General features: G+C 42.1%; 2 protein-coding genes across 4 annotated transcripts in view; one reads left to right on the top strand and one right to left on the bottom strand.

Moving 5' to 3' along the window:
* The window catches only part of Ankrd45 (ankyrin repeat domain 45), a 41416-nt gene that overhangs the window by 18247 nt on the left and 10757 nt on the right, over positions 1-12412 (top strand). For all 3 annotated transcript variants that reach the window (XM_038309494.1, XM_038309495.1, XM_038309496.1), the window contains 2 exons: positions 4527-4694; positions 11950-12044. In XM_038309494.1, the coding sequence (XP_038165422.1) occupies positions 4527-4694; positions 11950-12044 (263 nt within the window). The remainder of the gene's footprint in view (positions 1-4526; positions 4695-11949; positions 12045-12412) is intronic.
* Tex50 (testis expressed 50) lies at positions 6250-8899 on the bottom strand. Its single transcript, XM_038349483.1, has 2 exons — positions 8576-8899; positions 6250-6471 (listed from the first exon to the last, which is right to left on the bottom strand). Exons 1-2 carry the CDS (start codon positions 8897-8899, stop codon positions 6250-6252), a joined length of 546 nt encoding a protein of 181 aa, XP_038205411.1.

Here is a 12412-nt window from a genome sequence, read left to right as displayed (position 1 = left end):
TCTTGCCTTTCATTATTTCAGTTCTTCGAGTTGAACTTATCTTTGGCACCCTCTATAACTAGAAGCAGCCTTTTGTGTTTCAGGTCCTTATGTAGAGCTGTGAGCAACGTCATTCCCCAGTGCTGTGTCAGGATCAGGATGAGGTTTGAATGTCCTGGCAGCTGTGAGGGTCACAGAACAAAGCCTGTACAAGGAGGAGACTGCTCTTCCTGCTTGTCTGATCTTTTGGCTCACTGTGACCTCCAGTGCTGGTTAGTGTTTCAGGATCTCCATCCAAGCTAGGATCATCTGGGAAGGAGGAACTTCAAATAAGAAAGTATCTCCATCAGATTGGTCTGTCAGCAAGACAGCAAGGTTTTTTTCTTGGTAATTATATGGGAGGGCCCAGCCCACTGTAGGTGTTGCTCACACCTGGACGGTGGTCTTGGGTTGTTTAAAAAGGCAAGCCATGGAGACCAAACCAGTAAGCAGCACTCCTTGAGGTCTCTGCTTTAGTTCCTTCCTCTAGCTTCCTGCCTTGCTTGAGTTCCTGTCTTGACTTCCTTCATAATGGACTGTGAGTTGTAGGCTGTGAGATGAAATAAACCAGTTCCTCAACAAGCGGCTCTTGATCATGGTGTTTACCACAACAGCGGAAAGAAAACTGGGGAGCTACTTCTTATGCGCCTCTGTTCTTTCATCCTTAGAATCCTTCTCTTTCTTTCCGTGGGGTTTCCAATCCTCCATCTGTATCCTCCTTTTTGGAATTTAAAACTCATTACCAGTGTAAGAGGAGAGGTTTAGGAAGGTGCAATTCTATTTTTTACTTTCTTCCTTTTTTCTTTATTTTATTCCTTTCTTTCATTCTTCCTTTTTTTTCTTTCTTTGTTTCTTCTTTCTCTCCATTTTCTTCCCTTCCTTCCTTCCTTCCTTCCTCCCTCCCTCCCTCCCTCCCTCCCTCCCTCCCTCCCTCTCTCTCTCTCTCTCTCTCTCTCTCTCTCTCTCTCTCTCTTATCAAGATCTCACTATGTAGCCGGGCGGTGGTGGCGCACGCCTTTAATCCCAGCACTCGGGAGGCAGAGGCAGGCGGATCTCTGTGAGTTCGAGACCAGCCTGGTCTACAAGAGCTAGTTCCAGGACAGGCTCCAAAGCTACAGAGAAACCCTGTCTCGAAAAACCAAAAAAAAAAAAAAAAAAAAAAAAAAAAAGATCTCACTATGTAGCCCTGGCCTGGACCTTGATATGTAGACAGAACTACATATGTGAGTCTGTCTCAGACTCACAGAGATCCATATGCTTCTAACTCTCAAGTGCAGGGATTAGAAAAACATGCACCAGGTAAAAGATCCAATTCTTATCTGAATGTTTTCTGGAATCCTACTTTAAAAATTTATTTTATATATTGTGTGTGTGTGTGTGTGTGTGTGTGTGTGTGTGTGTGCATGTGCGTGTGCGCACGCGCATGCATGGATGCGCTATGGTGCACTTATGAAGGTCAGAGAACAATTTCTAGGCATCTGTTCTACTATATGAATTCTATGGATTAAACTCAGGTTATCAGACTGAGTCAGGTGGCAAGCACTTTTGATCACTGAGCCAGGTTGCTGGGCTTGAAATAATGTTAGAGGATTTTCTTCTCTTGGAATGGTGATGCTGTAAATGTACTGCAAAATGTTTTTTTTTTTTCAAAATGGACTATTTCCAGCAAAGGATTAAAAACATTGAATATTCCTTGGTAAAAAGCTTGTTTAATCACAGTTTTATTTTAAACTGATTATATTAAAATATACAGCCCCCCATTCACACCTACTTTTCAGTTGTCACAGTGAATTTAATGAGTAGATGACACCTTGAATTATTTCCGATTTGAGAAGATCCAGATTTTAGTTTTATTGAGGTCCAGATTATCTCCTATGTGGACTGGCTTCTTGGTCATACTTGCAGTGCCTTATCTATAGAGAGTGTCTTTCTCTCAGTGAATCAGGAACCCTGGACCATTCAGCTAATGGAAGATTTCCACCTTCAGACTGATGGCAGGAATGACAAGGGTGGTATCTCGTAGTCTGTAGTCTGAGTATGTCCCCTACAAAAGTCATGTGCTAGAAATGGATGCCAATGCGGGAATGCTGGGAAGTGAGTCCTTGTGAGAATCTCCTACAGATGGACAGTGGACTAAGGGCTTGGAGAGCATCTCTCTGCTTCCCACCATGTGGGGACTCGGCAAAGTCCACACCAACACTCTGACCTCAGACTCCTCACACCTCCACATTGTGAGAGATTTTGTGTTAATTTTATAATGGATTAAGATAGTCAAGAATAAAGACATGAGACAATGCTCCAGCCAGGCTCTGGCTCTTAGAGTTCTTAAATATTTTGCTTATTGTGATGTTAAAAAATTGGAGATGTACTTACCAGTGTGGCCTTGAGAAAGTGCAGACCTGCTGGCCTTTACTTTCCATTATATACTATAATGAGGTTAATACCTTCCTCCTAGGGCTACTGCAGTGATTAAATTAAGGACATACAAAGTCCTTTCATAAGAGCTTCAACACACTAATTCTTGCTCAGCTCTTTTTGCCTCTCTTTGGCAATTTAAGGGAGTTATAAGTCTATTCTTAGGCATAAGTGTAGTGAACTGTTACGATTTATATTGACTGAAGTTCTCTTTTTAAATTTCTCATATCAGAAGCATGACTCAGTCACCCTGAGTATCAGGTCTACACTATATCCAAATGACTCAGGCTTGTGGCCAGAGATAAGAATTTAATAACACCTCCTCTACCAGCAGTGTGTGTGCATGTGTGTGTGAGTGCATGTGTGTGCACACACCACATCTGCATTCAAGAGTGTGTGTGTGTATTTGTGTGTGTATTTGTGTGTGTATTTCTTTAAATGAGTCATTTTGGAATTTGTTACAAATTTAAAGTTAAGTTTCCCTTATACTTGTCACCAGTTGGCAAATTTTCTACTTTGAGTGACCTGTGAACAAAGAGCTGACTCACTTTCTCTTAGCAGGGTCTGTAAGTAAAAGCATTTTCCTTTCCCTGGTAATGGTATAGTATACCAGAGGCTGCCTAAAGCCAGAAGATTCCTGGATGCTTTGAGAACGAAAGGTTTGGGTTCTTAAGACAAGTGTTGGCCAGGTAGTCTCTGGATATGGGCCAAATGAGAGCCCCCAGGTCGCCCACCAATGTACATGTTTACTTTTTGGCTGTGCAAGGCATGGGGCTTGTGAAAGGCACCCTGTGAGCCCCTGAATCCCAAGATCTTTTAGTGAGGGCTGCTAGAAGCTTTGGTGTTAGAACCTGAATTTAGATAATTTTTAATTGTGTTCTAGAACCCAGGGCCTTGTGCATATTAGGGAAGCTGTGTTCCTAGCCCTGGCTGCCTGACTTAACTGGGGCCTTTTAGGACAATAGAACAGCGATCCTTGATTTTTAAACAAATCAGTGGGAAAAACTCTCAAAAGGTGCACCCTGTGTTTCCCCCTTTACTGCACACCTCACTAAGTCCAGGAAATTGCTTTCTAGTTTGGCAAGTCACACTGTCAGGTTTAATTCAAAAGATGAATTTGCAAACCAAAGCATACACAGTGATAATGATTTAGATTAAAGCAAGGGTAATTAGAGTCTGACAAAAGTTCCTTAAAATCGTATAGGCTGGCGGTTCCGAAGTGGGCGGCTGATAGGGAGATTGCCCTCTTCCTTAGCAGATGTGGAGGAGCTCAGGAGTCAGACTGCCCAGGTTGGTATCTTGCATCCATCATTTTCCTGGCTGCATTCCTTGAGGCAAGTTTCTGAGCATCTCTGAATTTTAGTTTTCTTGTCTGTAAGATGAGGATTATAATAATTCTGATGCTATAGGGTCTCTAAAATTCAATGAATTTACTATGTAGAACACTTAGTACCTGACTCATTAGTGACTGTTCAGTATTTGGCTATGTTTACAATCCACTACATAAAATAGTCTGGAATAACAAACATACAGATGCACCCTGACTTGGGATGAAATCATGACCTGTTGAAAGGAGAGGGTTACCATGTGACTGTGGTTTACTGGCAAGCTTTTAACCAGCATCCGTCTCAGGGAGGCGAACCATGGTGTCTGCCTGTCTGCCCTTCTTCCCAGCATTTAGTTCTGTCTACTCCGCCTACCTAAGTTCTGCCCTATCAAAAGTCCAAGACAGTTTATTTGACCAATAAAAGCAACACATAAACAGAAGGACTTCCTACACCAATGACCCAATGAACCCATTATAAAATACTGTAAGCAGAAACTTAGCTAGCCTGGTTATCATAGTATAGCCACACTGTATACCAGAGAACATGCTTGGGAGCTGGTTTATTCATGTGATTACATGGTTGCCTAGGAGCTGTCCAGCATCAGTGTATCAGAGTATTGAAACACATGTTATGGGCCTTGGAAAAGGCTAAACAAGTCTTCAAGTGTGCTCCTTACAGAATGTGAATGCCTTTTCTACCACCATAAAGTTAAAAACTGCCAAGCCCTCCTAAATCTGTTTGACCTGACCATCTCTACTCTGATAGGGTACACTCTCTTACACTGCGCTGCAGCCTGGGGCCGCCTGGAAACTTTGAAGGCCCTGGTGGAACTGGACATCGATATAGACGCTTTGAACTTCCGGGGAGAGAAAGCTCGAGACGTGGCTGCTCGCTATTCTCAGACTGAGTGTGTTCATTTTCTGGACTGGGCAGGTAAGGAGGAACACATGTGATGTTAAGATGTTTGAGGCCATAGTATGAGATGATTAACATTTCTACCTTCCAACTAGATGCTGTATTTTCTATTGTCAATCTATGAAGACTGCCTTCATTTTTCTTTTCTCTTTTACTACGCTCCTAACCACCTGCCCACCAGCATGTGTATTGTTGGTTTACCAACTTCTGACAATTTAAGCAATAAATTATACAATATATGTTCATGGTTGTTCTCTGAAAGACAAAGTACACTATTACCTAAATGTTTAAATATTTAAATGTTTAAATATTTCAGTAATATACTTGACCCCCCCAGAGAAAAAGTTCATATTGGAAATTAAAAAAATATTTTCCTAGGAAAAGTTAACTTATGGTGTTAGTAACCCAAATCCCCATTACCCTATTGCTGCACAGGAGGACTTCTGAGACCTGTTATTTTCTCAATTTGGCCCTTGGTTACATGGATATTTTGTTTATGGAAGTTCATTGAGATGTGCACTTAAAAATTTTTCATGTCTTTTATGCATTTTCTATTTCAACAAAGTCCAAAAATCTATATGCTACCTTGAATTTTGCTCACAGTTTGCTCTATTATTCTACAGATCTGTAAACCACAGCTTGGAAAGCCTTTAGGAAGATATACCAGTGTAACTTGCTGTGTGCCTATGGACTTCAAGTCATTTTGTACGGCTATCTGCATGCATGAGCTTAGCGAGCATTGATGGAATGCCCACTACTGAATGTGCTAATATTGTTGTAGGCACGACTGGTTGTTTCTGCCATCTGGACAATCATCTAGACAGCATCTAGTAATTATATAACAGTATTAGAAAGATGTGAGCATAAAGAGAAAGGTTAAAGGGAAAAACTGGCAGGAAAGGCAGTCCCCTGCCCTGAGATAGAACAGGAAGCCAACTTGTTTGAGTTCAACTTGACCTTGCCAGATGAATGGGATTTGAATACATAGTAGCAGAGCTAAGAGCCTAAGTCAAATCTTAGGTCTGGAAATGAACGCAACAAGATTGCCTTACTGGAGCCTATGCCATAGCTTCCATAGATAATCTAGAGTGCAGGTGGAAAGGATAAGCACTTGGTCCCTGAAGGATGCTTGGGTGTGAATCCTATGTGAGCATGAGCAGAGTACTCCAATTCTTTGTACCCAAGTTCCCTTTTCTGGAAGGAGGGGCCAGTGATGGATCTTTCCCTTTGAGACTTGTGAAAACTAAATGATGCAGTGTAAATCACATAGCAACTACCTGTCATGATGAAAAAAATCGTCAGGCTGGAAAAAAATGTTGCTACTATAATAGCCATCAGATTATGCCCTTAGGTGTCAGGTTAAGGTGTTTTCATTTTATTATGGGAGCCACATTAGTAAGTGTGGACTATTTTGCAGTTGAATGGAAATCCAGACTTGTCTAAAAATTTTTCAGTAAAGGCTATTGCAAAAAACCCAAAAAACCAAAAAACTACACCAACTTCAAAAAAAAACCTTTTCATTCTCAGATAGTCCTGGAAATAGATCCTTTGTACTCTTCTGTACTTGACTGGGCTACATTTGCGTGTACTTCAGCTCCTCTCCTCTATTCTTCTTCCTCTTTACTTTACGTTGTTGCTTAACTTTCTTAAGGGAAGAATGTTGGGACACCTGCTTCAGGAACTTGGTCATCATTGATGTTGTGGCCAGCAGTCTGCAGAGGATTTGTTCAATGTCATAGATGGATGGGCTCTCTAGGTCATTACCATGTTTCTCTAAAGAAGCTTGCTTTTTCAGCTGAAAGAGCAAAACAAATGATTTTTGTTTTATTTCAAAGTAAAATGATATTCTGAAAAAGCAAACTTAAATACTACTAAGATCTACATATCACATATTTACACATCACCACCAGCAAACACTGGCTAGTGTTTTCTAGGGTTAGAACATTTTGCCCAGAGAAATTAGGATGTTTTCCTTCACAACATGGAGAAGTTGAGTCAGTTGTGATCTGATGGCTTCCTCCCCCTGGCTAACCCTCACAGTATTGGAAGGTACTGAACATGCTGCCCTGGTCTTACCCAGCTGTCAGCCCTGTAAACTGCAGCAATAACTGGCATGGCAAGATGTGGCAATCAGTAACCTGGTCTTTCTGATTGGATCTAAGGCCTGCCTGCTCCACAGGAGGAAACACAGGCCTGGTACTGCATATCTGGCCAAAAACCCATGGGAGTGGAGCTCACAGGTCCCACTGGTGAATCTACTAATATTATTTTGCTAAGTAGGCATAGTATCAAACTGCAGTCAAACTTGTATCTCTCTCCACTTAGATCAGTGCAACTCTCTGACTTCATCAGAGAAATTTCTTTGTGCAGATAGTTCATGCAGAAACTTAAAACTGGTCAAAGTGCAGAAGTAAATGACTGTGAGTGCCCAGGCATAAACATCTGTATCACACCCCTTCCCATTAGGCATCATGGGGGGCAGGCAGAAAGCCTGAAAGAGCAGAGGTCAGAGAGGATGAGAACAAAACAGTATCTTCTGACCATGACAGGAATTCTACACTCGTGAACTTAACAGCACTCATGACTGTCTGCACAAGGTCCTCACAAGAGCAGGACAATGCACAGCCTAGCATGGCATGGGGAAGGGCTCACAAGCCCTCACCCCTCCATGAGGAACTATGGACAATCGACAACTTCAGGGGAAAGGGGAGCTAGTTTTCTTTAAGTGCATGGTTCCTGGCAGGCTGACCTGAGTAAAATCACTCCGTGGTACCTGGAACATAAAGAGACCTTAAGATTGTTGTTAGGAGTTGGAAACAGAACTCAGTGAGCTGTAGAGAGCTTCCTAGGATGTAGGAGGCCCTGGGTTTAATTCCCAGAACCAAATAAATAGAAGAAAAGTGGTGTAGGACAATTCTATATTCTGTCAATTATATTTTAAATAAACGCTGATTGGCTGGTAGCCAGGCTGGAAGTATAGGTGGGAAAACCAGACAGGAAGTAGAGGTGGGGCAATGAGAACAGGAGTATTCTGGGAAGAAGGAAGCTCTTTCCACAGCCCTGCCCAGAACACGGAAGCTGTGACCTACCTCGCTGAAAAAGGTACTGAGCCATGTGGCTAACATAGATAAGAAAAATGGGTTAATATAAGTTATAAGAGCTAATACGAAGCCTGAGCTAATGGGCCAATCAGTTTATAACCTAATGTAGATTTCTTGTGATTCTTTGGGGCCAAATGGCTGTGGGAACTGGGCAGGACAGAAACCCCAACAAGCAGCCCCTCCTGTTACAGAAAAGTATTTTCCTTTACTAAGAAAGATCACTGCATAATACAGTAATATTTTAAAAACAAGAAAACATATTTAGGTCACTCTGAAGGTCAAGGAAGAATGTTCTTGATTGTCTTGAATTATAGTGCCGTCTATTGGCAAAATTGGGAATGAAGCCCCGTTTCCCACTAAATTCTAACATTTAGAAATCAGTTTACAGCCCATTCCATTGGGAAGTTCATGCCAACTTTTGTAGTGAGCTTTGATAGACTCACAGGTTCTCTAAGAGACCCCCTTATTTCAGATCATTTTATGAGGAGGCTGAGAAAGAATACATGACTTACCAAAGGACAGACATGTAACCTATAATTTCCTATAATCCTACCTACCACATCTCGGTGTTTTGGTGTGTTTGGTAACTGGAAAGAAGGAGCTGGTGGAGATAATTTTAAGGACCTTCCGATTAAACACACCTCTGTGGAACGCACAAGTGTATGCAGAACACGGTTAGATAATGGAGGTGGGGCAGGCGAATGGGAAACAGGGAAGGTTAACTTCAGAGAACTGCAGAACCTTGTGCCCTGCACCCTTTGAGATGCCACAACTCCTCCCATCTGCATCGAAATTCACCTTTCTTTGGTGTCTCGTCCATTTCATCCATAGATAATGCACAGATAAAACAAACAGGATTAAGAAGAGAGCTTGTACTAAGATGTACGTGAGGTGTAAAGAACTCTGGATTAGGTCCACGTTAGCAAAGTTGCAGCAGAATTTGTCCAGAGGGTAAGGTAGACAGTGGGATGGGGGAGCCTTAGCTTTCAGGGAGTGCACTTCCTCCGGAAAAATCTCCCATCCGACCTTCGTCCAGATTGTCCCATCACAAATGCAGGTGCTCTCTTGGAAGAAACAGAAGAACAGCAGGGGAGAAAGCACAGACTGTCTTTGGTTAGACATCTTTTTGTCTTAACTGAGAAGAAAATCTTGAGCTGAAAAATTGGTCAGACAGAGCAGGAGATGCTAGTTAATTTGGTGCTTCTGTCAAGGCCTTTCAGATAATCCTGCTAAGGCAGTCCAGCACACCTAGCAAAATACACAGTGACGATCATTGTTACATCGTCAGTCATAGTGACTCAGGGGTAAGTTCAATGACATCATTTAAGAAAATGCACTGGGGTGAAAAGTTGTACCCAGCTAATCATCCTAGGTTTCTTGAAAACGGACAGTCTGCTAATGTTTTTGCCAGGGAATGTACTTAGCAATAGGCATGCAATTATAATAATAAGCCTCATGAAAACAAGCAAACACTCCCAAAAGCAGTGAGGGCTTGCTATGGAGCAGCAGGAAGATCGGCTGCTTTGAACCCCGCTGTTGTATGGAAAACAGACTCTGAGAGGGAAAGCTTGAAAGTTTAGATGAAGAGGTTTCCAAGCAAAAGGTTGAAGGTGTGGCTGGTTTTTTTCTTGCTGTCTATGGTAAAATGTGGGAGGAAAGGGATAAATTACTGGAAGAACTGTCAAGCAAAAGGGGAGCAGAGCTTGGTAGTGTGGGGATGCAGCAGACACAGATCACAGGACAAGCTCCTGTGGTTTAAGATGTTCCCTCAAAGCCCCTGTGCCCAAAGGCTTATTACTGGAGACTGTGAGATGTGGGACCTAGTGGGAGGTCTGGTCCCTGGAGATGGGCCCTCGAAGTGACTGGTGGGATCTCAGCCTCTTCCTGTCCTTTGCGTTTGTTCTTGACGACAAGGTCTTGGTTCTCATACACTCCCTGTGATAATACTACCATGTCATAGGCCCAAAAGCAACAGGACTAACCACCTAGAGACCAAAACCTGAAACTTGAGCCAATAAACCTTTCCTCTTTATAAGTTTCTTATTTTAGTCATTTTATTACAGTGACAGAAGTCTATTAAGAGCATAGGTACTAAATATTAAGAGAGTCTCTGTCAAGAAAATAAGCTGTGGAGGGAAAGACATCGATATGGATGGACATCTTTTTGCTACCGAATTGTTGGGGAGCATGTATCACACATACTCCCAGCCATCCCTGCATAAGTCAGGATGGAAATTAAATTATCCACAAAAGATCAGGAGGAGCCTCTTTCTGACTAGATGAATCTCTGTGATATGTAGGGAGTCTCACAAGGATTTTGAGAGGGTTACATTGATAGAAATAACCATTTTCAATAAAGGGACAGAGAGAATTAAAATAAAAAGAAGAGTACTGGTCTACCAAAATTTTGTAGGCAGGAACAGATTAATAAAGCTATTCAACTGCTAGCACACTTTCTCTTTTCTTCCTCCCTCCCTTCCGTCATGTCTTCTCCTCCTCTTCTACCTCCTCTTCAGTTGGGGTCTTACTATGAGTCCAGGCTGTCCTGGAACTCTGGGTAATCCAGTGTGGCTTTGGAACTCTGGGTAATCCACTGTGGCTTTGGAACTCTGGGTAATCCAGCGTGGCTTTGGAACTACAGACCTTTCAGTCTCAGCCTTTTAAGCTTTGGAATTATAGCTTTGAATCTACCACGTCAGGTGACATGATATAATTCGTGAAAAGGGAGAGATGATTCAGTGGGTGGATCCTTGGGTCCAGAGGATAAAGAAACAGGCCTACAGAATAGAGAGTTATCTCCAGGTCTGAAGCCAAGTGGAATTTGTGTGCTATATTTTGACATTATTTTGAGTGGCAGTGTCTATGACTGTGTTCTGTGCTTGTGCCACCATTATAGTTTGGAAGAAGACAAATTGTTTCTGGCTCCCCAGGTTCATGGATAGAGAGGAATTTTGGCCCAGGACGGATCACATAGAGTCTCACCGAAACCTTACACACATGCTTGAGAGTTTGAGGTTTGAAATTTCTGAGTTGTGATGATTTAGATGAGAATTCAAGTTTGAGTTGATGTGGTCATACATTTTGGGGGTATTGGGATGGGTGAATGTGTTTTGCCTGTGAGATGCATGTGAATTCTAAGTGGATGGGAAAGAAGACTGAATAACGGCTACCCAACGACTCCATTCAGATCCCTGAAACACGTGACTGTTGAGTCAGATAGCAAAAGAGACATTGCAGATTCTTGCAGTCCTTGATTAGGAAGATTATCCAGGTTGTGCCCACATGTAATTTGTGTCTTTATAAGTGAGGGACAGAGGGAGGATTGGCACAGAAGAGAAGGTAGCTTGATGATAGAAACAGATCAGACGGATGTATTTGAATATGGGGGAATGGCCACAAGCCGAGGAATACAGGCGGCTCGGTGGAAGTTAAAGGCAAGGATCAGTCTATCTGCTCAGAGCCTGCAGGTCAGCAGAACTGGACTCAGTTGTTCGACCTCTGGAACTGTGAGAGGATGGATTTGAACTGTCTTAACCCACCTGAGTTGTGGGTACTTGATACAGCAGCCACAGAAAACTATTTCATCACGCAGAAGGTAATTTGGGACTAATCTACAATTTCTAGCATTCAGTAATTCTGTGTAAGAATATGGCAATCCCTTTTATTCATTTCAGGCTCTTAATTCTCTCAGATTAGAACACTTTTAAGCAGATCTTGTGATGTGTATGTGTGTGTGTGTGTGATGACTATGAGTATTAAAGTAAATTGAAGTATTTTAAGCATTTTTTAAAAGAGGATATTTTCTTTTGAATCTCTGTGTGTGTATGTGTGTGTGAAAGCTCAAGAAAGTGACAATCTGTCTGTTGAAAATATTTTTCTCTTGTTGCTCTTTTCTCCAGAATGAACATTTAAACAAATATGACAATTTGGGACCCAGTATCATGTTTTATATTTCTTTGGGTCTTCAAAATCCTATCATAATCCCAGGGACATACTGAGTGCTCCGAAGTGATGTGTCCCTGAGTGCTGGTTTTCTGAATCCTCAAAGACAGTGCCAGTGGACCTTCCACACAAAGCTCACTGAGTCCCGGCTGTGAGACGGGCTGCACAGTCAGGATGACTTACCCTTTGTTTTCTGTCTTGTTTTACATTTTTCTGTCCTGTTCTTTCAGATGCAAGGCTGGTTCTGAAAAAGTTTATCACAAAGTCCTCTCTCATCATTACTGACCCAGAAAAGGGACCAGGGAAACTCCTCAAGGAAGACAAGGTACTGTGCTGTAATTACTGCTTGTCCTGATGTTCTGGAGGTAGATGGTTGTCCTTAGTGCTCCCCTCTCCTTCCTCCTGCTCCTTCCTCTCCCTTCTTCCTTCCCTCTACTCCTTTCTTTAGTAAGCTTCTTATAAGAGAAGAGATGATACAAAGTAAATAAAATTGATGTACAAAATATCACACCTGACCACATGGGTGCATATTAGAATGTTGTATTGAGCGAAGATTTGGAAAAACAAACAACAAACCCACTAAAACTTGCAAAGGTTTTTAGAAAGCTAACCCCCCCCCCCAAAGCATATTGTCAGTGATACCTATTTTAATAGTCAAACTACAAAGGGAGAAGTATGGCTTGCACTTCTGTC

This window comes from Arvicola amphibius, chromosome 12, assembly GCF_903992535.2.
Source record: "Arvicola amphibius chromosome 12, mArvAmp1.2, whole genome shotgun sequence".
In the NCBI taxonomy this organism is placed as follows: domain Eukaryota; kingdom Metazoa; phylum Chordata; class Mammalia; order Rodentia; family Cricetidae; genus Arvicola; species Arvicola amphibius.
The sequence above is the reverse complement of the archived record's forward strand: the minus strand, read 5'-3'. Positions and strand labels throughout refer to the sequence as shown.

Bases quoted from the DNA above. Each gene is read 5' to 3' on its own strand.
- Tex50 (XM_038349483.1), bottom strand. From the start codon at position 8,899: ATGTCTAACCAAAGACAGTCTGTGCTTTCTCCCCTGCTGTTCTTCTGT. The intron at 6,472-8,575 runs GTGAATTTCGAT...TTGCTCTTTCAG, and splicing joins GGACGAGACACCAAAGAAAG to CTGAAAAAGCAAGCTTCTTT.